This window comes from Geotrypetes seraphini, chromosome 2, assembly GCF_902459505.1.
Source record: "Geotrypetes seraphini chromosome 2, aGeoSer1.1, whole genome shotgun sequence".
Taxonomy (NCBI): Eukaryota; Metazoa; Chordata; class Amphibia; order Gymnophiona; family Dermophiidae; genus Geotrypetes; species Geotrypetes seraphini.
Window position 1 is genome coordinate 443,650,383 of NC_047085.1, and position 27,719 is coordinate 443,678,101.

At 43.4% G+C, this 27,719-nt stretch overlaps 1 protein-coding gene across 11 annotated transcripts in view; it reads right to left on the reverse strand.

Annotated features, from left to right (window-relative positions):
• Positions 1-27,372, reverse strand: part of MKX (mohawk homeobox) — a 149,423-nt gene extending 122,051 nt beyond the window's left edge. For 2 of the 11 annotated variants that reach the window (XM_033931431.1, XM_033931423.1), the window contains exons 1-4: positions 27,009-27,370; positions 24,228-24,422; positions 16,216-16,375; positions 585-738 (exon numbers count right to left, since the gene is read on the reverse strand). In XM_033931431.1, the coding sequence (XP_033787322.1) occupies positions 585-738; positions 16,216-16,375; positions 24,228-24,397 (484 nt within the window). In that variant the 5' untranslated portion in view covers positions 24,398-24,422; positions 27,009-27,370. Of the gene's footprint in view, positions 1-584; positions 739-16,215; positions 16,376-24,227; positions 24,423-24,778; positions 25,018-25,120; positions 25,218-26,129; positions 26,151-26,240; positions 26,377-26,640; positions 26,839-27,008 lie in introns of those variants that run through there. The other 9 variants (XM_033931433.1, XM_033931434.1, XM_033931424.1 and 6 more) reach the window with 8 other exon arrangements.
• Positions 27,373-27,719: the final 347 nt, after the last annotated feature.

Genomic DNA, 27,719 nt, shown 5'->3' on the forward strand with positions numbered 1-27,719 from the left:
AGCCGTAACCAGCACAAAAAATACTAGCACGGTTTTGTAAAAAAAAAAAGGGGGGGGGGAACTGTGATTGTAAACCACTTTAAACAATATTAAAGGCAGTATAGTGACTACTAAATAAACTTAAACCTAATTATGGCAGATAGGCAAGTTATAAATAAATAAATCATAATCATAGACAACTCTTGCTGTAGCCAGTCATATGTTCAATATATCAAAACCAAAATATGTATGAGATGCATTTGCATGCACTGCCTGCACTGTATGCAATACACCCTATGCATATTCGTTGTAGATATCCTGAAACCCTACAGACCTATAGTATTTATTGATTGTTAATGTAGCTGGTTTTAAAAAAGGTTTGGACAAATTTCTGGAGAAAAAGTCCATAGGCTGCTTTTGAGACAGACATTGGACAGTAGCATGGACTGCTGCTACTATTTGGGTTTTTGCCAGGTACTTATGACTTGGATTGGCCTCCGTGAAGATGGGATACTGGGCTAGATGGACCATTGGTCTGACCCAGTAAGGGTCAGACCATGGCTGAAAACAATAATATAGGGAAAACTATTAAAATATTAACAAACCTTCAGAACATGAGTCCTCGCTGCTCACGCTTAGCCTTTCAGCATTTCCTTGAACATACTTATTATACAATTTTATTCGTAGAGCCCAACTCAGATCAGGTTGTCTGACGGTATTCTTAAGGCGACGTCTTGCATTGGCAAACCAATTTGACACCTAGAAAAATAAAGAATGTGTTAATTTTTCTTCACAAATCCATTACATGACTTTTCCAGTTGCACAGATGGAGGGGCATTTTCGACAGGACGTCTAAGTAGTCCTTTTACTAAGGTGCGGTAGCCATTTTAGCGCACGCTAACACATACTAACGCGTACATTATATCCTATGGACATGTTAGCACATGATAATTTTTAGCATGCGCTAAAATGGCTAGCGTGCATTAGTAAAAGGACCCCTATGTCCAGTTTTGGATGTTTTGAGAAAAAACATCCAAAAATCAGGTGGAGATAATGTCCATTTTCAAACCTGTAAGACCTCTTTCTTTTTTTAATGGTCCAGCTAGACATCTAGTGGTACTTTTATGAAGGCGTGCTAGCCGTTTTAGCGCACATTAAATGCTAACGCATCCATAGACTATAATGGATGTGTTAGCATTTAGTGCATGTTAAAACAGCTAACACGCCTTAGTAAAAGAACCCCCATTTTTTTTGGCATTATTGAAAAAAAAGTCCACATTAAAGGAGAACAAAGATGTCATCTGCATACGTATACAGTGTTTCAAAGGGAGAAAGACAGAAAAGCTTAAGAGTAGTCATGTAAATGTTGAAGAGAATAGGAGACAAAGGTGATCCTTGTGGAACTCCGCATAACGGCTTCCAAGAAGATGACATAATGCTATTCATATTAACAGAGTATGAGCGAGATCGTAAGAATTTTGAGAACCATAGAATAATAGCTGCAAACAATGGAAATACGTCTAAAATGCCATCTACATCGGCACTTGGATGATTAATAAGACAAGTCAGCCAAGTGCCGATAACTGAAACGGGTTTTAGACATATTTAAAAACAGCTTAGGCATCTTCTGCGCTGCTGTACGCCCAGAGCTGAAAGGGCATTTTAGGAGGAGTGGTCAGGGTGGGACATGGGCTAACCTAGACTTAGTCGTACTGCAAGTATAACTGAAAGTGTAACGAGGCTGCCTGGACGGAACTTGTACGCTGTGACTTAGACAATGTAAAAGCAGGTCTAAGTGCCCAGAAGGTATCCAAAGTAATCAGATAACCAATGCAGACACAAAGTACAGACCCCACACACTCCCCCAGTGATCACTGACCCCCCCCCCCCAACACCATCTCTTATTTCTGCTCACTGTTATTTGTTTATATTGTATTTTATTGTTGGTTTAAATAAACTGAGACTTAAAAAAAAAAAAAAAAAAAAAAAAAAATCAAAAGTGTCAGAAGTAATTGCTGCTTTTTATGGGGACAGGTAACATTTATTGGGGGGGGGGCGGGCAGGGACAGAGGAGATTCCTCATGGGGACGGAGGAGATTCTGGCGGGGCTGGGTGGGATTTTTGTCCCCGTGCAACTCTCTAATGTACACCCCTTTCCTTCCCCCATACCTTATTAACTTAACCGGTGTGAGTAGCATCTCCAACCTGCTGCCCGCGCCTTCCTTGGCTCTCCCTCTGATGTTACTTCCTGGTCCCGTGACCAGCCCCAAAATGTAAGTAATTTATATTGGCATCCCAAAGCAAATGAACTAGGTGAGCATAAATCCAGGCTTGAATACTATACAAGGGACCATTGAAAAGTTCTCAGCCCAACCAACAAAGTTGGGGCAGTCTCCATTAAGGGCTATACACTTACTTAGTCTAGCGATTTTCAACTTTTTTCATTCCGTATTTTTCTAGCTCACAATGGACAATCGATTTGGGAATTTCTCTTGATGAGGCCTCAATACGTACTAGTTTACGGATGATCTCAAATACAGCTTCTAATATGCAACTGTGGGAATTTAATTATAAATTTGTGCTTCACTTGTACATCTCACTTCATAGAGCAGGGCTTATCGAATCTGCTGCATGTCCAAAAAATGCCCAGAGAGATGGGACGCTGGGCCATATGTTTTGGTTCTGCTCAGGAGTGCTATATTTTTAAACACATATTTTTTACTTTATTACCCACCGGTGGAAATGACCTTTACAATGCACTCCAGAAATTTTGTTTAGTAAATTTGATAACTAAACCGATTCCCAGGGGTCTGCTGGGCTTTTTGGCCTTCTAATGGCCATAACACCCCCCCCCCCAAATGGGCTTTCCAGGGATCCACCTACACTGCAATTATGGAGACAACAGATGATTCTTGTATTCCAAATGCCACATCTGGATATCTTGGATTTCCACTCACCAGCAAGTATAAAGTTTTAGAGAATATGGGATCAATTTATGCAAGCCCTCATTCCTACAACAAGTATAGAGAACTGAATTTGCCACAGCCTTTGAGGTAGCATAGATGCCTAAGGCTAGTTGCATAACTGCAGACTTATGCTAGTGTTCCATAATGACAATTATGCATGTAATTGCCAATACAGAACTCGCACTTAGCACACATCATCCCAGCACCTAACTTTGTATGATCTTTTCAGAATTATCCCATTTGGGGCTGATTCTATAAAGGGGCCTAACTTACCCCCCTTTTTACAAAACCATAGTGCGGTTTTCAGCGCTGGCCATGGCAGTAACAGCTCAGACGCTCATAGATTTCCTGAGTTCTATAATTAGTGTAAAAAATAAAAAAATTAGTTGGGTGATCGCATGGCGCTTAGCGGCGCCTAACAGCTAAGTAGGCATTTCTATGGGCGAAACATTATTTAGGTGCCGATAAGTGCGATTCTCCAAAAACTTAGGCACCTGAAATGTAGGCCTTTATAACCCCGCCGCTTACGTGTGGTGGGCATGTGGCCGGAACCATTTTTCTAGGCCCCAGCCAATTTAGGTGCCTTTTCTAGAAATCAGCCCCTTAATGCCTAGATAGTAGTGGATTATAAATGTAATAATAAAATACCTTCTCTTGAGGAGGTGTTAAGGGCACTCATGCTAATTAATGTGCACTATCAGTAACATGAATTCACACCAAATCTCCATGCAGCCCCAGCCCCAGCCCCATCCTGCCCCATGCACTTACCTCTGCATTCTATATATCAGAGGTAGGGAACTCCGGTCCTCGAGGGCCGTATTCCAGTTGGATTTTCAGGATTTTCCCAATGAATATGCATTGAAAGCAGTGCATGCAAATAGATCTCATGCATATTCATTGGGGAAATCCTGAAAACCCGACTGGAATATGGCTCTCGAGGAACGGCGTTCCCTACCCCTGCTATATATGATGCCAACATTAAGGGCTACTTCCACACCACATTTTCAGCATGGAAGAGCATTCTAACAGACGCAAGGCAACGAAACAAGGCAGAATCGTCAGAACCCCCCCCCTCGAAACACACTTACGTTCCTTATTTATAGAATGGCACCTAAGTGTTTCCATGTAGATCTGCAAAGAGGGGGGGGTGTAATGATGGGAGGGACATGAGTGGGTCAGAGGGGTTCCATTAATATGCGCAGTTGCGTGCAATGTTATAGAATAGTGCAGATCGGCACCCAATTTGTGCACCGAGATTTGCGCTTGGTTTCAGTTGATGTAAACTCACACTCACAGTTAAGCGTGGATTCCAGTGCAATGCACTATTCTATAAAGGATGCTACTCCTGGAACTTCCTTCACAGAAGACCGTTCAGCACCAATTTTTTTCCCAGCACTGAATTTTGAGCGCCATTTAGTGAATCCATTCGTTAGTGTGGGATTTTTAGCCTGCCGGCTGTGATAGATATTAGTGCAGGCTGAATCTCATATTAGCTGCTTAGTACATGTTAGTCAACATATTCCTAAATCTATTAATATATTACAAGTCAATCTTTAACCCCACAGTCATTACTTTTTACAATGCTATCCATGGCTATTAAATCATTCACAGGTATTCACCATTGCTTCACGCACTTCCGAGCCCTGAACTATACTTATGGTAGAGACATTCAACCACTTGTCACTGGCCTAAATTAATCCACTTCACTATACAGAAAGTGGCCGAATCAGGGGTAGAGCGTCAGCAGTCAATTTTGGGGGTGGGGGCCCACGGGTACGATGGGAGACCATGTATGTCCTCTTTGCTCTCCACCCCCTCCCCTGGCCTGCCACCACTGCATTAAAATTCATCTGCTGCTCTCTCCCCTTGCAAGTCCGGCATCTCTTTCTGCCCTCTTCCCCTTCACAGTGCTCAAGAGTCCTGAAAGGCGACCATCACAGGCAGTGAAACAAGCTTCTGCGGCCGGTCCTGCCAGGGCTCTTCCTCTTTCATATCCACCCACAGGAAGTTACATAATAAGAGGAGGGGCCAGCCACAGAAGTCTGTTTCACTGTCTGTGCCAGTCACCTGCCAGAACTCTGGAGCATCAGGCATGTGTGTGTGTGGGGGGGGGGGCAACAGAGAGATATGTTGGACCCATGCAGGGAAGGAAGACTGACACTAGACAGGGTTGAGAAACAGAGAATGGATAGTAGGCAGCCCCTGACAACAGTTGTTGCAACTTTGGAGGGGGGTGAGCCTAATCCAAGGGGGCTGGGCCCCTAAGTCCTTCCCCCCTCCCGTGGCTATGTCATTAGGCCAAATAACATTGGCTAAGCATATAATTGGACAAAATGCTTATGTTCCACTCCATTTCTACCCAGATAATGTCAGGGCAGTTTGTAAGAATTTTGAGTAACACTTCCTGTTATAGCGCTGCTGAAAATTTACACATAGCAAAAATAGGTTTAGCAGGCACCCTTTGAGTACTGGCATGGTAACATTTAAACTTGAAATTAAACTATAATAGGATTTCAGAACTTTAGCGTATGGGAGCCTGCACTGTAAATTTAATACAAACACGCCTGATGAAGTACAAAAATAAACAGTAATCTAGAAAGCTTGATAAGATCAAATGCTTACAATTAAGAAGCAAAAATGTGTGTCATCAGGCATTTGGGAGGTTGGAATCAAAAGGAGTAATACTGGTGTACATAAAACAAGACAGATCAGGGAAGGATCGTATTTGATTATCTCAAGGAAGCAAACAAACAAAACATGAGTGTAGGTTGGCTGCTTAATGTGGTAATACAGTAGTAATGGTAATTCGCCAACTCCCTGATACCGGGTTCAAAGTGATAACATATAACTGCAATGCGTTTGAGAAGTGAGCAGTAGAACTTTTTAAAGAAATAGCTTTTCAAGGATTTGCAGAATGGCAAATAAGATGGAACAGCTCTTAATGCAAATGGTAAAGAGCACCAAGTTGTGACTGCTTGATAAGAAAAATATTTTTTTTATACTTAAATGAAGGAAAATATACTAAGGAATCCTTTTACAAAGCTGCACTAACGGTTTTAGCGCACGCACCGGATTAGTGCACGCTAACCGAAAATCTACCACCTGACCAAAAGGAGGCGGTAGCAACTAGCGCGCAGGGCAATTTAGTGCGCGCTATTCCGCGCATTAAGGCCCTAGCGCGGCTTTGTAAAAGGAGCCCTAAATGAGAATCATCAGATCAAGAAGTCGATGGAGACTGAGGAAATGAAAACAGAGGAACTAAATATTCTGGACAAATTCCTGCAAATATCTTAGACATCCAGCATGACAATTTAAGCATAAGCCTGGCCTTAATTGGAAGCCAATGAAGTCTAATCAGGCTGGATGTCACACGATCCGATCTTTTCAATCCAAAAATCATCTTAGCAGCAGAGGGTATCTATAACTGCCATGAAGTTGAAAAGGAAATTAAGTGCATGCTAGTTATTTAAATGAGGAGAATAAATTAGCTTCTAAGCTCAAATTCCTTAGGTATCAAAGTGCATAACTTTCTTTTGGCTTCAAGACCACACAGTGCTCCTTTGGCAAAGCTGATTGACATCATGTAGGCATTCTTTGGGAGCCTCAGTATGTCTAAAACTATCTCTGGCCCCTGCTGTAAGCAAAGGAACCTGGACAGTACAGTCATCACTGTCAGGAGACGGGAGCCTGGGGCAAAGCAGTGTGAAGCAAGGGAGCCCGACTAGCAAATATAGAAAAAAAACTGTAGAAGAAGCCAAAGAAAGGCCTCAACGACGAGGAAAACACACACAACAATGGAGAAGTGAGGATCAGCCATGGGTATGTTCTGGAGTTACTTTATTGATAATATGCTACAAAAGTTCATAGACTCAAATATAAAAGCCAGATTGGAGGTATGTACTGCTGGATAGAAGGAAGGGGTGATAGAGAGGAAGCTGGTTGAGCATGGAGAAAGAAGGAAGGTGGTGGGTGAGAAGAAAGTTAAGGAAACCACTGCCTGCTGGAAGGAGTACAAGGAGAAGAAAAAAGAGAGAGTATATGTGTTTGTGGGGTAAAAAAAAAAGAGAGACAGAGAGAGAGTGAGAGATGCTGCCTAGTAGGGGAAGGGAAAGAAGTATGACCTGCTGGGAGAGGAGGGGAGATGCCACCAACTGAGGTAAGGAGTACAAGGGAAAAGAAAAAGGAGAGATGCTGGAGGAAGAAGATATTTGCATATCATTTTTCTTAAGTAAGGTTCCTATGCAACACAGGGATCTGAAGATACTTAAAACAGTTTTGAGGCTTGACCCCCAAAGTTCAAATCTTGATGCTTGGATTTCATTTCTGATTTTCTTTCACTGCTTCTAACCCATCACGACCTCTGGCTTTTCTTTTTCACATACCATTTCTTCCTTCACAGTCCAGTAACAGTCCACTGCTACCTTATACTCCCTAGTTGTTTTGGGGTTTTTTTCAGCCATTCTATCCCCCAAATCTCTTGTATACGTTCAACTTGCATGGGCTGATGTCACCCCTTTCTCCCCATCCCCACCCAAGGCTGGCATCCAGGATCCATAGAGACGACTGCTTCTGCCACCAATTATTTTGCAAAACTTCCCTCACTTCTTTCAATCCATCATCTTTCCCTTATTTTTTTTAAATATTCTCCCCTCTCTCCCACATCCCCCACAGTGTGCAGGAATGCAGACCACAGGAAATAAAATCTCACTAGATACTCCCTCTCTGCACTTTTGTCTTTGGGAGATAGTGTTGATCCCATTTGCACCCATTTCCTTCTCATCTCTCCCAGCACTAATTATCTTCACGTCCTACTCACCCACCTCCTCATCTCATCCATTTTCAGCATTCGCCCTCCTCCTCCATAACACTGGCAGCTTATCTGCCTGCCTGAATGGTGGCTTCTTCACTTTTTGCCCTTAGCATGAGATTCACAGTTTTGGGAGTAGGAACAAGGTACTGATGTGATTGCTCTAGCCTCCGAGAAGCAGGTAGAAGGAAGGAGTAGAGAATGGCATGGGGACAAAGTTTGTCACCATCCCTGCCCTGTCCCTGCAAGCTCTGTCCCAGTTCCTGCCCCATCCCTGTGAACTCAGTCTGATCCCATCCACACAAGCTTTGAATAGTTATGATTTTATATTTAAATCATTTATTAAAGCATAAAAAGAAACAATGTTCTGTACCATTGTTGTTCACAAATATTCCCTCCACCATTGGGAAAACTGAACATGCCAAATTACTACAGAATGCTACATAGAAAAATCATGCTAACAGAATACCTGTCACATATACAGAACACAAATGCCAAATCCATAATAGCTGGCAAAACCAATAAACATAAATTAAATCAAAATCCCAAGAAGCCACACCATGCATGTAGCACAGCAGCAAAGAAATAGAAATATGCATTTCCTCCTATTTTGCGCAAAAGATCACACACAACAGGGACAGTGTTAGGGGAGTGCACTAGGGCAACTGCTCCCTGGCCAGAGAGAGTCCTAAGCCTGCTGGACACTAAAGAAGGCACAGCCTGTTAGCGGGCTTTGCAGACCCTTTCCAAAGGAGAAGATTGGATCTGGTAGAAGGAAGGTCCCAGAGTAGACTTGTGAAGATTTTTGTCAGCAGCTGAGGCTTGTTAAGGTACATATAGATGGCAAGACATGTGGGGAAGAAGGCATAGAGATGCAAACCCATGGGCACAGTAATCACATCTTTTAAAACCTCAGGAGCAAGGTCTTTTATTGCTCCCACAGGGCAGTAAAAGGTTTTGCTCCCACCCCACGGTAAATGTGCTAAATATATTCCTGTTCCTACTGCAGGAACTCATCCCCAGGTCATTCTCTAAGAAGGATCTAGAGAGGAAACAGCATTCTCAAACATAGGCGGCAGAAATGTAGGCCAGGGTTTTCAAGGTCTACATTTCTGGTGCCTATTTTTTTATGTGAATCGTATCTACAGTGGCCTCTAAGGATGCCTAAAGTCATTTCCAGTGCTAGCCATCTTCTGTGGCCCACTGAGCTGATTCATATTGGCTCATGTGCACTTCAGCTCAGCATTCAGTAAAGGAAAATGAGAAGGAAGCAGGAGTATCAGCAGCACACAGCCTGACATGCTTCTTCATACCTCTGATCTGAGCCTCTACAGTCCTGCTGTCTCTATATGTTTCTTTTTCAGGAGCAACTAATCCTTGGCCCTGTCATATATAATCATGGCATGTGCCTTATGTGTCAGTGCCTAGTGATGTCACTGCTTTGTAATATGGTTGAAAAAGTCTATGTATTGAGTACTGGGGGTACCTCACTGCTACATTCCATGCATCTTCACCACAGCAGAATCCAATTACTCCTACTTTCTCCGTCTCTCTCCCTGTCTCTTTGCAACCTGTTGCTCAACCAGCTCCCAGCCACTCGTACATCTTTCTGACCTACTTCCATTGAGGGTGAGAAAGGGATAGTAGGGCTTAGCAGACTGGTGTGGTCTTTATCTACTATCATTTTTCTCTGTTTCCCATCTTGTCCAGGTTGTATAACAGCCTTCTGTGCAGAACAGCATTGAAAGCCTTCATGAAGTCCAAGTAGACAACGTTCATTGCACTTATCCTAGTCATCACCTTTATTACATTACATTACAGATTTCTATTCTGCCATTACCTTTCGGTTCAAAGCGGATTACAAAAAGAGTTATGGAAGAAGGGTTACAGCGTTAGATCAGAGAAGGTTTCCAAGAGAGGGAAAAGTAGGATCTGGGGTTAGGGAGGGGATGGTAAGAGGGGGGTTAAGCTTTATCATAGTATTAAGCTTTATTAAGGGATTTCTTGAAGAGTATAGTTTTTATTATTATTAAAATAATTTATTAAAATAACTTCCTCTCTCTTAAAGATTCTATGTATTTGTCCCAAGCTTTCTTGAGTTTAGTTACAGTTTTTACCTCCAGCACCTCCACCGGGAGACTATTTCATGAATTCACCACTCTTCCCATGAAGAAGTATTTTTTCAGGTTACTTCTGAGTCTGTCCTCTTTTAGACTCAGGAAGACAGTAGATGGCAAGAATGGGCAGACTGGATAGGCCTTATGGTCTTTAGCCGCCTTCATTTTTCTATGTTTCTATTAGTGCACAGAAAAAGTTACCATTGCTCATCGATAGCAGAGATGATAATGTATAATTTGGTTGGCTATGGGGCTCATTTTCGAAAAAGAAAATTGTCCAAAAAGTGGCATCAAGGGGCAGATGGACATTTATCTTTCCAAACCTTCCAATTCACCACTTTCGATATATATTTTGTAGATGGATTTCTATGGTGATTGTCTGCAGTGTATCTATATCTGAAGGGGGAGAGGGTGTTGGAGGCATGGTTTGGGCGGGACTAGGGTAGGCTTATGATTTGGACATTTTTCTACAATAATCAAACATTTTAGAAAATGTCCAGGGCACAATTTGGACATTTGGAGCTAGACATGTTTTTAAGTGCCACAAAAGTGCCCAAACTGACCAATGGAGGGTTAAAGGTATGACTATCTCCCACGCTCCAAAGATGTGAATGAAACAGTACATTCAGATGTTATGGCCAGTCCTAGAGGAGCAGCAAGCAGTTTCCTGGAGTAGCCTAATGTAGTCAACCATAGAGATGGGGGACTCAGGCCCATACCCCACTAACTACTACGCTTATGATGTACTATGTGAGCCTTCCAAAACTCACTCAAATCCCATTGTACATATATATGGCTGACACCTACAGGTATAGGGCAATTGATGTGGTGTACAATTGGGTCCAATAGATTTTGGAGGGCTCATCATACACCATAAGGGGGGTTATGATGAGATGTATATCTGAGCTTTTTTTTGTGAAGGTCACTGCAGTGCCTCCTAAGGTGCCCCACTGCTCTGCTGGGATGTCTGTGTGACCAGACTACTAAAAAACACAGGCCACTCCTACATCTCAATGGCTTGTTTTGTGCAGGGGTTTTTAGAGATGTGTTGTTTTTGACAAGTGCATCTAAGAAATGGCCATTTTGAAACAAAAAGATAGACATTTATCTACTATGAAAATAGTCATGTTTACTACTGGATTTTTGTGCGTGTTCTACAAAACATCCAAATTCAGATTTAGATATCATATTGAAAATGCCCCTCCACACCTCTTAAGAAGTTACGGGTAACACTTCTCCTTTAGCTGCCACATTAAGAGCTAATATGTGATAGTCCTCTAAATTTTCTTCACACTTCTACCTCTAACCCTATGTTGTAGTTCCTTCCTATTTCTCCTACTGTAAACCGCGTCAAGCTCTACGAACGTGGAGATGATGCGATATACAAACCTAAGGATTAGATTAGATTAGATATTTACTGTGGGGGTCCATCCCTGCCTATTCCCCTCCTCAAAATGCCATTTTCCATATTAGCTGTTAGACACAACAATTAGCATTGCATGGACAGTGAATACATCACACTATTACACTAAAACTGCTTAGAAAGATACTATCAGCTACTTCCCCGAATCCCAGCAGAAGGAATGATAATCACTCAGCAGATGTTGGGGTGACTCCAACCTATCATTTTCCAACCTCATCTCTTAGGTGGCATCTTCTTCATTTTACTACCTGCGACAACTCCCATAAATAATGAACTACTTTTCCGAGTCTGACTTCACCCAGCTAGTGTATGCCTTAGTCCCCTCCCACATGGACTACTGCAACACGCTATTCAATGGTCTCACGGCAAAGAACATACATCTCCAGTGTGTACAAAACAATCAGACTTCTAAAAAAACCCTCCATCCCTGCGACCCTGTCTCCCAGGCTCTATCGATGGCTCACCAACTACAAGTAGCTAAATATTGTGTCTTCAAGGGCCTGATGCTAGTGTTCAAATCCTTGGATGACATGGCACCGGGCTATATGATGACCAAGCTTCCTCTGCACATGCTGAACAGATCCCTCCGCTCCCAGGATGAAATACGCTTCAAAACGCACCCTGGTTGTGCCCTTCAACTGCAAATTGCCAAATGATGGTCCTACTCCCACTACATACCGACCCACTGGAATCAACTGCTCCACAGATTAGATCCCCTGGACTTCTCAACTTTAGGAAATCAATAAAAACATATCTGTTCACCTAACTCCCCCGCTCATGACCGATAGATTACAAAGAAATGTATATCGATACAAGATACGGATGACAGGTCGTCCAAGTGCCGATGATCAAACCTATTTTTGAACATATCCAGGGACTTTTAAGGCCTCTGAATGCCGCTATGCACCCAGAGCTAAAAGGGACATATCTGGAGTGGTTAGGGCAGGATGTGAGCCGACCTAGACTTAGTCGTCCTACATGGATAATTGAAGGTTTTATGAGACTTCCTGGATGGAACTTATATGTTGTGACTTAGACCAGTGGTTCCCAACCCTGTCCTGGAGGAACACAAGGCCAATTGGGTTTTCAGGCTAGCCCTAATGAATATGCATGAAGCAAATTTGCATGCCTATCACTTCCATCATATGCAAATCTCTCTCATGCATATTCATTAGGGCTAGCCTGAAAACCCGATTGGCCTGGTGTTCCTCCAGGACAGGGTTGGGAATCACTGACTTAGACGATGTAAAAACAGGTATAAGTGCCCAAAAGTTATCCAAAGTGACCAGATAACCAATGCAGAGACAAAGTAAGGACCCCACACACACTCCCCCAGTGTTCACTGACCCCCTCACACCCCCGCAAGATCAGAATAAAATGTACATACCTGTCTCCAGAACATCAGTACCTTGTATAGGAAAGCCTAGTAGAGCTGCACACAAGTCTCTTCAATAGCCTGGGGGGTGGGCTAGTGAATCATAGAGAGGAGGAGGTCCCAGGCCCATAAGCCACTCTAACCACTACATTTATGGTGGAACATGTGCGCCCCCCATTCCCCCCTACTGTCCTGCCATATAGGTGCCACCTGTAGCTATAAGGGCTATTGGGGGTGTTTTGGGGGGCTCACTATAACCTATAAGGGAATTCTGGTAGGTGACACCCTTTTTGTAAAGTTTATAGCAGTGCCCTGTAAAGGGCCCCACTGCTCCGTTCCTATGTCTTGGGGCCAATCCATTACAAGATTGACCCCTCCTATGTCCAAATGTGCTTGTTCTGGACATTTGGGACTTGGACAAAATTTTGGTTGAAAATGTGGTATAAAGATAGACATACTGGCAGTCTGGATGAACAATTGCCTGGATGTCCAGATAGACGATTTTCAAAAACATATATTTTAGATGTATTTTTCAAGAATGGGCATTTTCCCCATTGCCAACTTTGGGCATTTAGACCTATATGTCCCAATCAGACTTAGACATATGTTTTGATTATGCCCCTCCACTTATGTTAACATGTAACCCGTCCTGAGCTCTTTGGGAGGATGGGATTAAAAAACCAATATATATATTTATTTAATAACAAATAATTTGAATTTTAATATATAACCTGCAATAAAAAAAATAGTGGGAATGCCCCCAATAACTGCCACATTACACTTGCAGCTACTGTACAGTAAAATGTCATATAAGTAACTACAAATTTTTACCATTCTTTAGTAAATAGACCCTAAAGTATGTTGTTTATTTTAACATTGATATTTGTAATCAACTAATCTCTAAACAAATTATCATAACTATTAAGATAGTCTGTAAATCCAGGTACAAAGCAAATTAAGAGCCCAATATATCTGACAAACCTAGCCAGGCTGTATGTTTAAAATGTTTGATTTACATTTATCCACTTCTTTATAATCTTATTATTAATCACATTTTTATTAACTAATTTTATCCAACGCACTATCCACTTGAATCACAGAACAAAACAGTCATGCCCTGCTTTCCTTCTCTTGATTTGGTTCTCTTTCTAGGGGGAAATTCAGCAGGTCAGATTAATAATTCGGCAGTCATGTATAATAATTTTCTATGGGTAGCCACCAAACTAGTCAAAGGTATGGAAAATTTGAGCTACAAAGAACGCCTCAGAAAACTGGGACTATTCACCCTCGAGAAGAGAAGATTGCGAGGGGATTTGATAGAGACTTTTAAAATATTAAAAGGATTTGATAAAATAGACCAGGAAACAGCATTACTAACATTTTCGGAGGTGACACGGACACGGGGTCATAGCCTGAAACTAAGTAGCAGCAGGTTTAGGACAAATGTTAGGAAGTTCTGTTTCACACAGCGAGTGGTTGGCGCTTGGAATGCTCTCCCGGAGGAGGTTGTGGCGGAGACTACTGTTCCGAATTTCAAGCGCAAGTTGGATGCACACCTTCTTGCAAATCATATTGAGGGATACGGGAAATCTGGGTCTCCAAAAAGGAGTACCTAATGGGCTACCGCGTGCGCGGATCGCCGGACAAGATGGACCTCGGTCTGATCCGGTGAAGGCATTTCTTATGTTCTTATGCAGAGTGGTCAGCTGGCTGACTATCCAAATTCAGTGACACTGAACTGGGCATTGTTACTGAATATCTCCTCTGACCACACTGGTACAATCTGGGCAGTGCATGTGTGGACCCAGACGTTATATGGGCAGCAGCAATATTCAGTGCCAGCATCCAGAAAGCTAACCAGGCAAGTTGGAGTCCTAACTTTGCCCAGTTGACAATGTTGTCATAGCACTGAATACAGGCTGTACAGTACCCCCATAACTTCCAAGTGCTACCAAGGACTTGGATTTGCAGTTCTGGAGCCCAGAAATAGCCTGGCACTAAATATCCAGGTCTAATGCATCTGGCAGTAGCATTAAAAAAAACAACAACAACAACCCTCACTGCCACCAGCTGCATATTGTTTTTTTCAGCTTCTAAATTAACTCACTCTTTTATGAAGCCACATTAGCATTTTTTATCACCGGCTGTGGTGGTAAAATTTCCAATGCTCATAGGAATTCTATGAGTTTCAGTGCTTTTATTGCCGCGGCTGGTGATAAAAAACACTAACACGGCTTCATAAAAGGGGGCGGGGTAAAATTATAGAGTGTATGATCCTAGGGGGTGTATACGGCGATGATAGTGTCGTTCTAACCCTTCCTCAGTTCTGTCTCCACTACTGGTGGGATAGTTCTTTTCTTCACGTCAACCACCTACTAGTACACCAGGGCCGGCTTAAACTTTGGACCAGGTGAGGCACTGGCCCAGAGCGCCAAACACCCTGGACTGTGACTTCACAGGTCCATAAGTTAAGCTACAAGATGCAGTTTGAACACTCTCCTCCCTCCACCGACCCTCCTGCCCAGTCTCAACAGAGTGCAGCCTCATAGGCCAGCTGCCACAAGGGAGAGGGCCAATGTCAATGGCGTGTCAGAGGAGGGAAATGCAGCACTTCCCTCCTCCCTCCTGGCGCTGCTTCTTGACACCGATGCTGGCCCTCCCTCCTCATGGCAGCTGGCGTTTGAAGCCGCATCCTGTCAGGACAAGGCAATAGCATCAGGGGAGGGAGCAGGGTACTGGCCAGGGAGCAGGGGCACCACAACAGAAGAGGGTCTGGGTCACGGGATGGGCACCAAACAGAAGTGGGACTGGGATGCCATAGAGTCTTGAGCCGGCCCTGTAGTAAGTGCATAATGGACATCAAACCTGGCTTAATCAACAGGGGTATCACTGACACTTGCAACGCCATACAGTTCATGACATCACTCTGGCTGGTTTAGGTCTATTTTAGGCTGCTGTGACTGGGGTCAATCTAGTTATGGACCCAGTCAAGAACATACTTTAGTTCCAAACTGAAAATAAAAAACAGTATTCACTTGAATGCACAGGAAAATTTAAATTATGAAATGCAGGTACAATATTCAGTAGCCACTGGCAAGTGAAGGTATCCACTGTATCAGCAGACAGCCAGACTGCTGCTTGGATATTGGAGTACGCCACTGCCCCTAGGAAGTTCAGGAGTTGAAATAAAGTCACAAACGGGCAGCTGCAATTAACGTATTTGGTGTTCTCTGTTATCTTGCAATCTTCCACTATAATTGTGGTTAAGGTATGATCAGCCTCTACCATCCCATCTATAAAAGCCTGGGGGATTATAGCAATAAGAAAACAAAATATTCTATTTAACCTCCCCCTCCCCCCCCCCGACTAAGATAAAATAATTCAGAAAGCATAATAAGAACTAGGAAACAACATAGCGTTTCAAAATGGATGTGGAGGGAGGTTTGAGAAACTCTCTCTTCAGATAAAGTGCAAACCCAGCCAGCGAGGTTGCTTGTGCAACAGAATATCACGTCTTAGGGACTGGCGTGTGTCTTTTATTGTGTTACCTGAACCAGGGTCATCTGTGAGCCAAGCGCCAGGAGAATTTTCTCAGTTTTAGTGGGGTAGGGATTGTCACGGTGCTTGTAGAGCCATTGCTTCAGGGGGCGCGCCATGTCCTGCAGAGCCTGACGTTTGTGTCGCACTTTCCCGCCACTTCCCCGGATGCTGCAGAGAAACAGAACACCTTGAGCCCAACAGAAACACACACACACACGCAAGCAAGCAGAGTCAATGGACCGGCAACAATTCAACACATATGCCACGTGACCGTTTTGGGGAACCTCAGGACAAATGGTCCAATTTCAAGGAGAGTCCCCACTCGACATCTTCTGTGGATACCATAAAAAATGCTCCAAATAAAGAGACCCCTAACTCCGGAGCTAGTCAAGGTCATGCTCCTGAAAATTTTTCATCAGTTTCTGAGATGGTGGAATGGGGAGCTCTGGACCACTTGCCATGAAATGACCTGTTTACATTATGGACTAGAGGGCACAAGAGGACATCCGCTAAAAATCAGAGGAGGGAAATTTCATGACGACACCAGGAAGTATTTCTTCACCGAAAGGGTGGTTGATCATTGGAACGAACTTCCACTGCAGGTGATTGTGGCCAGCAGCGTGCCAGATTTTAAAAGTAAATGGGATACGCATGTGGGATCTCTAGGGGGGGTAAAGTCGAGGGGGTGGGTCATTAGAGTGGGCAGACTTGATGGGCTATGGCCCTTTTCTGCCGTCATTTTCTATGTTTCTAGATTCAGTTAATGGCAGTGAGATTTGGGTGCTGAGAAAAATCAGTGTGTCGTTCCCATTCCTGTGACTAAAATTAGGTGCCAGGGCTTATGCCTGCTGAAACCACGTATAAATCCTGATGCGCAAGCCAGGCACGCATACCCCCAATTCTGTTACACTGCTCGTAACTTTTAGGAATGCCTATGACCTGCCCATACCCTTCCCCTGGCCACATCCCATATTGAGTGCACATTTGTGATTTAAGGTGCGGTACTTTATAGAGTTGTATATAAGTAGCTACACCTACTTCAGATAAGTGACATTTAACCCCAATAACTGATTGTTACCAGCCTATTATTGAGTGTTAATGGCTACCACTACTACTATTTATCATTTCTATGCACTGAAAGGTGTACGCAGCGCTGTATATTTAACATTCAATAGATGGTCCCTGCTCAGAAGAGCTTACAATCTAATTTGGAAAGACAGACTAGACATCTCAGGGTTGGGAAGTTTCTGGTAGAAGGCATGATACAATGGGTAAAGGTATCTGACGGTGAGTGGGAGTTAAGAGTTGAATGCAGTTTCAAAAAAGTGGGCTTTTAGCTTGGATTTGAAAACTGCTACAGAAGGAGCATGACATATTTATTTATTTAAAATATTTATAACCCGCTTTTAACCAAAGCGGCTCACAATTAACATACACAGCCTTGAACACATGCATGAGCACAAAAATCTAGATTTTTAAAAAAACCTAAATAACAAATTAAAATAAGGGTACATCGCATCGTGTCCATCAGCGAGAAAAGTTACTTCACCATAACCAGGGAAAAATACCACTAGCAAAAAAAAAAAAAAAAAAAAATGCTTGTGCAAAGAGATGTCTTCAGTAATTTTCTAAAATATTGACTCTGGTAGCCTGTTCCTGACTCTGATTCAATAACTAAGGGGTTCTTTTAGTAAGGCGTACTAATATAATAACTAATATAATAACCGATTTAGCAAACGCTAAATGCTAAGGCGCCCATTATATTCTATGGGCACCTTAGCATTTAGCACATGTTAAATCGATTAGTGTGTGCTAAATCGGTTAGCGCACCTTAGTAACAGGACCCTTAATTTAGTTGCACTCAACTGAGGACTGCGCTCAAATTTGGGTAATCTTTATAATAATAATAACTTTATTTTTGTATACCGCAATACCACAAACAGTTCAGAGCGGTTTACAATGTAAGAGAGACTGTACATACACAGCGAAGATACAATGCAAAGGAATGGACTATGCACTTGGGAGCAGTTTACAATGCAGGGGACTGTACATATTCAGTATAAGTGTTTATACAGCAAAGAACAATGCAGATTTACAATGCAAGAGATTGTACATATACAGCAGAGGTATTTATACAGTGAAAATACAGTGCGAGAGACTTATAGAGCAAGATACAATGCAAGGGACAGTATAATGAGGTTGAAGTGGTTTACTATGCAATGAAAGTTACATATACAGTGAGGATACAGGGTGATGAATGACAGGAAAAAATGCAACCAGTATCAATTACAGGAGGGTGATAGTTGCACTGCGGCTTTCTTCCTATTTGCTCAGTTTAAGGCTCCCAGTGCACAAGGTGCCGGAATGAGACAGGAGGCAAGCTTCCCATTTTCCATCTCAACCATGAAACTGTTCTAACAGTTTGTTGGGAAACGGGAATAGAGCTTTTTATTCTTGCCAAAGCCAACCCAGCAGAAGTTGGAAACAATTCTACAAAAGGGGTCACGAATGTCGTCTGTCTGGGGACAAAATAACTCTTAAAACTAATGAATTATGCCCTATTGGAAACCATAGGAGGGACACTACCAGGTCTACCCACTGCACTCATACAAAGACCCACTCCTTCACTTAACACACAAAAAAAGGAAAAAAGTGGAGAAAAAGCCTCAGTTTATCTTCATATGGCAAAAAAACCATATATGTGCTGCTTGCCTTACTCACATTTTTTTTGAAGTTTTGTCATTTGGCGTGCTAGATTTTTTTAAGGTGGTTCCTACGAGGGCTACTATAGTGTTTCTCACTGCTGAGAGAACTGATACATTTTGGACCTTGCTTATTGGTTGTTTTTAAGTGGAGTTTTTTGCCATATGAAGATGAACTAAGGCTTTTTCTCCACTTTTTTCCTTTTTTTGTGTGTGTTAAGTGAATGAGCGGGTCTTTGTATGAGTGCAGTGGGTAGACCTGGTAGTGTTTAGGTAGGTCCCTCCTATGGTTTCCAATTGGGCATAATTCATTAGTTTTAGGAGTTTTGTATGTCCTTCCTGAGATTGTTTTTGGACAAAATAACTCTCCAAAAATTTAATAGGATGGAATGAAAAAAAATGGGCAAAACTGGATCAGAAGTTCCAGAGCAATAAGCATCCTCTCCAAAATGGCCCAATGCATTTCTACGGGAGCAGGTCTGGTGGCAAAATATCTAATCTAATCTATTCAGGATTTCTTAATCGCACTTCTCCAGAATAGGTTCAAGGCGATTTACAAGATAAGAGGCCCATGAAACATCATGAAAGAAAAAAATCATTGTGGAGGAGGGTTACAAGGTTGCGAGAGGGGAAGCAGATATAATACATTAAGGAGGAGGCCTAAGTTACAACATGGGGGAAAATTACATCAAATGGAAGTAGCAGTGGACGAACTCCTTCAATAGAGAGAATAGGATGAAACTTGCCATTTCTTTTCACCAGCTTGTTTTTTTACATGTCAAGATTAAAAATGGTTCCTATAATAATGAAGCTAAATATTCTAATACTTTTTTTAATGCAATTCAATATTTTTTAAATTATATATCATAGTTACTAAAATAAATATCTTCATACAAATACATTAACCTTCTCATCATATAGTAAAGTACATAAAGTCCCAAAGTGACCTCCCCAAAGGAACGGGAAGTAGTAAAGTGCTGAGAATCTTAACAAAAACCTAAGGGTAAAGTCAAAAATCTTTCCCCCCACTTTTACTACGGTGCGCTAGCCAATTTCGCGCGTGCTAAACACTAATGGGTCCATAGAATATAATGGACGCATTAGCATTTAGCGTGCGCTAAATTGGCTAGCACGCCTTAGCCCTATGTTACTTATTCTTTGGAGCCTCACAATTGGCTCCATGAAGAGGCAACTTTGCCGCAGTTCTCTTTGGTCATAAATCCTTCGTATTCGGCAAAAGTTCAAAATAATTTGCTTGCAGTAATATTTCCAGATGACTTTATGAATGGAGAAATATTTCAGAACAGCCTTGCTCTACACCCGACGGTGTACAGTAACTATATGCAAAAAAATTACAGACCACCCAGAATGTTGCTGCTAGGCTTATATTCATAGCAACAAGATATGATGAGGTCAGAGGCGTAGGAAGCGGGGGTGGGAGATGGACTGCCCCAGGTACCATCTTGGTGGGTGTGCCGGCACCTCTCCTCTCCACCCCCTCATACCTCTTTGAGAAAAAACATCTCCAACCTGCTGTCAGTGCCGGTCTTGGCTCTCCCTCTGAAGTCACTTCCTGGACACTTCCTATTTGTCTGCAAGATATCTCATTCACTTTAACAGATGAGCAGATCTGTGCGTTTATGTTTTGATTTTGAATGTAACATTGTAATTCCTGGTGATAGCCAGCTTCTTATTAACTTGGAAATTCCATTAAACTCCTATTGGGATGTATTAGTGATTCATAAATAGTTATGTAACATAATGAAGCATAGGGACTTACAAACAGTGACACATAGTACTTAGGGAATTCCTTCTTTCAAACTGCCTCTCCTCTTTCTCTACCTTTCCAACATCCCAAGGACCCCTAACCCACTGCACAAGCTCCCCCACCCAGTAAAACTACCCTCCACAGCTGCCCCACACCCAAATTACCTCCCCACATCTGCCTCAACCCTTCACAAACTACCCCCCAAAGAATTACTCCTTTCAACTGCCACAGAACACTAAAAACTATTCCATTCCAAAACATATCTCTCTGCAGTTGCTCCATTTCGCAAAGTGCCACACCTCTAAAGCTTCTCCCCTGAAACAGCCCACAAATTATTCCTTGTACCTTTATCACTGTTCTTAAAAAACTCTTTACCCCCTCCCAAAACTACCCCCACTAATGTCACAGCACCTGCAAACTTTCCCATCCCCCAAACCTTTCCCTTTCCAAAAACTATCACCATCCCATAATAGTCCCACCTTCAAAAACAAGTCCCCAATTACTGTGCTACCACTTCATTAAATGCCCCACATTGCAAATTACCTTCCTTTAATTGTATCACCACCCTGTACTGTCGTAGCACCCCTTAATCTGTCCCATGTCCCAAAACTGCCACCCTGCAAACTGCCCCATTCTTAAAAACTACCATCTACCACTACCCCACCACCTTTCTTACTGTCCCATATTCCAAAAATACTCCCCTGCTAACTATCCCCCCAAATCTACCCCCACACAATTGCACTACCCTGCAACTTCCCTAACTGCCTTGCAAACTGCACCACTCCCAAAAAACTACCTTGCAACTACCCTATCATCCCATTTACCTGTTCATCCCCCCACAACTGACCCATCACCCTGCAAATTGTCCTACCCCTAAAAGCTTTATCCCCACCCTCCAAAAAATACCACTTCACAACTACCCTACCCCCCCCCAAAAAAAAAAAATAATAATAATAACCCTTGCAAGCTGCTTCACCAACACCAGCTCTTCTCCACAGACACAACATATATGGGGGAAATATTACTTGCACACCCCAAATGTGTGTGCTAGTCAGAAATTTGGGCACACAACTTTATAGCATGCAGAAAATACACACAAAGAACACACAACAGAGATACACACACACATAGACACACTGGCAGAGGGGTTGGAAAGAATATATCACCAGCCTGCTTGTTGCAGCCGAAATTAGAAATTATTTGACATTAGAAAATTGATATTAGACCCCCATGGATCGTTACAAAGGCAGGCTTTTCCTAATTATGACAGGGATTGCTATACAAATGATAACCCGCAATTGGAAAAATTCAGGTATGCCACGGGTGCTATTGCCTCTTGAGAAGAAAGCCTCTGTTTTGTTGCTTTAGAGCAGTGGTTCCCAACCCTGTCCTGGGGGACCACCAGCCAGTCGGATTTTTAGGATAACCCTAATGAATACGCATGAGAGAGATTTGCATATAATGGAAGTGACAGGCATGCAAATGTGCTCCATGCATATTCATTAGGGCTATCATGAAAACCTGACTGGTTTGTGATCCTCCAGGACAGGGTTGGGAACCACTGCTTTAGAGCTCTAATGTGCTACCTTGATCATCCTAATAAGAGAAAAAAAGAACACTACAGGACCAAATTGGAAGTGTCCAACAAAGATGATCGGAGAGAATTATTTCTATCCTCACAAGGCCAAAACTCGTAGTTTATATAATCCTACACGATATGCCCATGAAGAAAATCCATTTTGCTGATATCTTTCATTGAACTTCTTTCTCAGACCTTCTACTCCAACCTTGTTTGGCATTTTAAACCTTCCACATTTTGTCCTCACTTAAATACTTTGATAATCTGGAAAGCAAAAACAAGTGGAAGCTTCAAACCGTTCCACAACACAAGGTCAGAAACTGTGACCCAGTGAGATTAGAACTAAAAATGAAAACAATAATGAGAAATAGACAAAACAGAGGCAAATCAACTATTTTCAGTGCTCCAAGAGATATAAATAAAACCATATGAAAAGTCATTTTAGAACAGTTCCCAGATTGATTAAAAATGACTGTTAGACACACTATCAGGTTTCTACAGCAGGTACCAGTTCCATTGTGCTAATTAGGTTTCAGTCATGCTTCCTAGTTTTCAATTTTACTCCACTGAGGTAGAGGTTTCTACCGTGGCCTGGATTTGGGCTAAATCTCCGACGCTGCTCTGACACTCATAGCAGGATCGGAACATTTAGCGCTCCAGGCCACGGTGAAACTTCTACTGTGGCTTAGCAAAAAAAAAAAGGGGGGGCATTAAATGTCAAAAGAAATCTCAACTGAATATTCTTGTTCATAGCTGAGTAAATATAAAGTCTGACTAAATGAAGAGCTTTTAACAGCGATACCTCAATTCCATCCCCCCCACTATTTTATATTCTGCAACCAAATAAATTAATCTGCAAATTAATTTAACCATTTTTCTTTTTGTCTAATATGCTATTTCAACATACTTTCAATAGGTGTCGCTAAAGAGCTATTTCAATTTCAGCCTGGAAACTCTGGGCTCTGCCACATGTCACAAACCTCCGCTTTCTTTGCCTCGGTGGGATACACCAAGTGAAATCTAATTCTTTAGGAATCAGCTGGTAAGAACATTTTCATGAAACATAAGCTATGTTCTGCCGACCAGCAGAGTATTAAAAGTAAGATCTGGTGCAACATTCAGTGGAAACACCAATGAAATGAGCTTATCCTAACATTCCTTTCTTTTCCTCGATGTGAATATATTTGGATCTTTTAGCAAATTCAGTTAAATCCCCCCCCCCCCCACTCAGAATAAATTACTGATAGCTTCAAACCTAAATATTGAGAATGTTTTTTGTTTGGGGTTTGTTTGGGTTTTTTTTCAATTTGTTGTGCAAGATCTGTTTTTCTGCAATTTATCATTTTCATATTAGACCTATGAAATGCCGAGCAGGGATTTTTAGATATCATAGAACACAGAAGTCCTATATACCGTAAATGAAGACATGCAATAAGTTAAAACTCTATATTACTGTTGACAACCTACTTAAAATAAGCTAAAAGTTGCACCTGTATAACACAGATATTCATTTTAATTCAAGTATCTGTGGGTTTAATAATCCCAAATCAAAATCGTCTGAATAAGGGACCATAGTAATCACCAGAATTTGCATTTTTAAAACACAAACTAGCCTTTGTCTCAACCCAAGTGCTTTTTTTTTCCAGTAAATTGGTTTATCTTTTAAGACTTACCATAACTTATAGAGTCTGCTATATGCTACCTGAACAGAGGTCTGGTTCTGGCCTTATCTATAGAATTTATGAGACTTACATCTTGCCATCTTGTACTGAATCGATGTCATTAAAACCTGATGCGATTTAGCTAAATAAAATGTGTGCCTCTGTGTGCGTTGGATCGGGCATGGAACACCCTGAAGCCTTTGTGTGTTAACCCCAGAACAAGGGAATTGTTCGCCTCGCCCCCTTGTCCTACATTAGTTCTTATAATTACAGAGTCGGCATTGGACCAGGCCGTCGTTTCTCCTCGTACCCTGTGCGCCGGTGCCTGAGGCTCAGGTTGGGGCTGTCGGGGCTCATGGCCCCCTCGGGATGCGGGGTTTCCATCGCTCCCAAGTAAGGCCGGCCGCTCCTCTCTCTGTCCTTAGACGCCTCCTCCAACAAGACTTGGCCGCTGAGTTTGCTGAATACGATGGCGTTCATCTTGGTCCGGGCGACTGGGGGGGTCCTGCGGAAACAAAAGAAAAACAGGGGGGAGAGCCCGGCGTTACTCGGCAACACCGCCCATGTACTAACAGAGCGAAGCATCAACGTGAAGGCAGCCTAGGGAGGGAGGGAGGCCTCGCGCGGAGCGCACGACAACCTGTTGGCGGGATCAAGTGTCTTTTCTTCGGATAATAGCTGTTCCCCCTCCCCCACCCCTTTTCAGCGCCAGCTGCTCGTCTGAAAGCATTTTACCCTTCATCACCGGCAGCGCTTGAGGCGGTTTTGCAATCGATTCAAAACCGATTTCTTCTTCCCCGAAGTCTGATTTCAGGGAAAGGGAGGGAGGAAAAAATGACGAAAGACTGGGGAAACGGTTACCTATGGCCATTTGGAGGCCAGGAAAGGGCTTCGACTTGAGCGTCGCACCCAGCACGAGGGTTTCCGAAATTGCACGCCCGCCAAAAACGCGTTAAAAAAGCGCCTACGAACAGCCTCACTGGGTCGGGCCAATGGTCCCAGCTGGCCCCGGTATCCCGTCTCCACGGAGGTCAGTCCAAGGCACAGTTCAACCGCGGTCGAATCGCTGCTCTCTAAAGTGTGACATTCCCCGATGATAACGGAACAAAACTCTTCCAATGTGAGGTGCTGGGGTGGGGGTGGGGAATTAGTTTCACTGGTTTAGTACATTTTGTTACTTGGGGGGGGGGGAAATGAACGTACAAGACAACAGTGTGGCGGGGCTGCTAAAAATCCATCTTCTTGTCACATTCACACAAGTATTATTACCATTATAGGTTTTCTAGGCCAGTGGTCTGCAACCCTGTCCTGGAGGATCACCAGGCCAGTCGGGATTTTTTTTGGGACAACCCTAATGAATATGCATGAGGTAGATTTGCATATAATGGAGGTGACAAGCATGCAAATCTGCTCCGTGCATATTCATTAGGGTTGCCCCAAAAAAACCCGACTGGCCTGGTGGTCCTCTAGGACAGGGTTGATCTCGGTTTACAATCAGGAACTCCAGCATTTCCCCTATCTGAGGCACCTGGGGCAATGGAAGATTGAGTGACCCACAAGGACCAGCCCGGGGTTTGAACCCACACGCTCAAGGGGGGCTGAGGCTGGAGCTCTAACCACTAAGCCACTCCTTGGACCAGTGATCCAGTTAACAGCACATAGAGTCCTCTCTACTATGGTCCCCCCCCCCCCATTTTTAATCTGGACTCCACCTGGTCTGTAGTTTTTCTAGGAGCTGCTAAAACCTGTGGCACTAAACCAAGAGAAACCTCCCTCTGAGCAGAGCCTGGTTATACTGTAAAATTGTCTCCTACGAACAATCGCGACTGTTTTAGAGACGTTCCAGGGAGTAGCGAAGGTTGTTACAACGTTGGTTTAGCGCCCTAGGCCTCGCCCAAGACTTAGAAATAAAACCGCCGTCCAATATCTGGACAGACTCATTCATTGCACCCTTAGAAACAGGTTCTTTGTTTCAGTGCCTTGATCTTAACGCCAAAGGCTGGGGGGGGGGGGGGGGGGAGGTTAACCATCATTTTTACTTTAATCACAATCCTTGCCTAAAACTTGCACTGGCCTCTTCAATTAAAAATAAAACAAAGATTTAGGGCTTTTTCTCAAACCCTACTTTTTTCTCATTTCGTGCCAATGGGAAAAAAAAACACGAATGAGGACCTGCACCTAATATGTCCCAGGAATGTCCCCGTTAAACCACCTGTTCTGTTCGTCCACCTCCCGCTCTTCCTGCCTCATGGGAAGAAAGTAAAAGGCCGGGGTGCGACTGCTCTGTGTAAATACTTTTGCTCGCTTGTGGCCCGTCACATACCTAGAACCACATTCCGTTTTAAGTGGAATTCACAGTGATGTCTAACGCAAGCACTCCTAGCATACGCATGTGCAACAGTCGCTTCAGGTGAAGAACATTGCGCGGTACACTTGCAAGTGCTTTTGCCCCACACCGCTCTCGTCGGGGACCGTTTGGTGCAGTGGTTAAAGCTACAGCCTCCGCACCCCGCGCAAGTCACTTACACTCCCCCCCCCCCCCCCCCAGGGAAAGACAAAGCTTCAGTCCCTGAATAAATTCGTCTGAACTCTCCTGGGACGACGGAAAATTGAATACATTTGTAACCCATATTAGAAGAATCTATATTTTGACATTGACCCTTCCACCCCCCCCCCCCCCAAGCAAAATAACCCCATCTCGCTTGTGCCTAAACGGTACTTACTGGTCACATGCTTGCAACGCAAAGGTGAGCCGAGGAGTTTGGAGCCGGAGGCGAGTGCGCTGCTCCCGTAGCGCTAGCGCTGCAAAAGTGTTACAGCTCTGAGGCTGCCACCGCGATCGTATGAGCGCCAACGCTGCTGCTGCTGCTGCTCTTCCGCAGGGCTCGTGCCAGGGCTGCTCTTGTTGCCGTCGTCCTCGTGCCAGCGCCGCTGCTGAGAATTCCTTTCACGCAGGAGCATCTGACAGAAGACCCCATTCAAAAAAAAAAAAAAAAAAAAAAAAAATGGGGGGGAGGGGAGGGGAGGACTGAGGAGCCAACGTTCTATGTCAACCCCTGATCCAGCACTTAGCCAATTATTCAGACCGTACCTGTTGCATAAGAGCCCGGGCAATCCGTCCTCCTGGCTAGGGGGCGTTTGCTCCCTGTTCTCACGGCTGCTCCCTCCGCCACATGTTCTCTTGCTCCCGACTTCTTTTAACCGCACGAACAGCGGCAGCCTGCACGGCTTTTATTTACCGCCAGTCCCGGGACCCTGCATACGAAAACCTGCTCATGTTTCCCAGCTGCAGAGCCCAGGCCGCGAACATCCCGCTATTGCGTTATGCAGGGTCCGGGGTGGCGGGGAGGATTGGCCGCGAGCCCGCGAAAGCCGAGCCGTGTTAACTCCCTGTGTTACTCGCCGGCTGAAAGCGACGTACCTGACGCCGACTGTATCGGTGGCCACGGACTAGACGTGCACGTAGGAGGATTGCGCTTGACTCAAGCACTGGACGTCGCAACTCTTCTTCGCCTTTATCGTATCTGTCTACCGTAATTCAGCTTCTGGCTGCTTTCCTGAAAATGACATTGACTGGTCAGCCCAGAGGGAAATGTGACAGGGAGAAGGAATCAAAGCATAAGAGAAAAATCTCCTTACCCTTTCCGGCATCTTATGTTTCAAAGGAAACATTCTGATTTTCCGTTTTATGTTTTCTTTTTCCTGGAAGTTTTTCTTGCATATTTTTTATTTGTTCAGAAGCACCTTATGTTTGTCATCCCTAGCTTTAAAATTCTGGTACTTCCTTGTGTTACAGGATCTA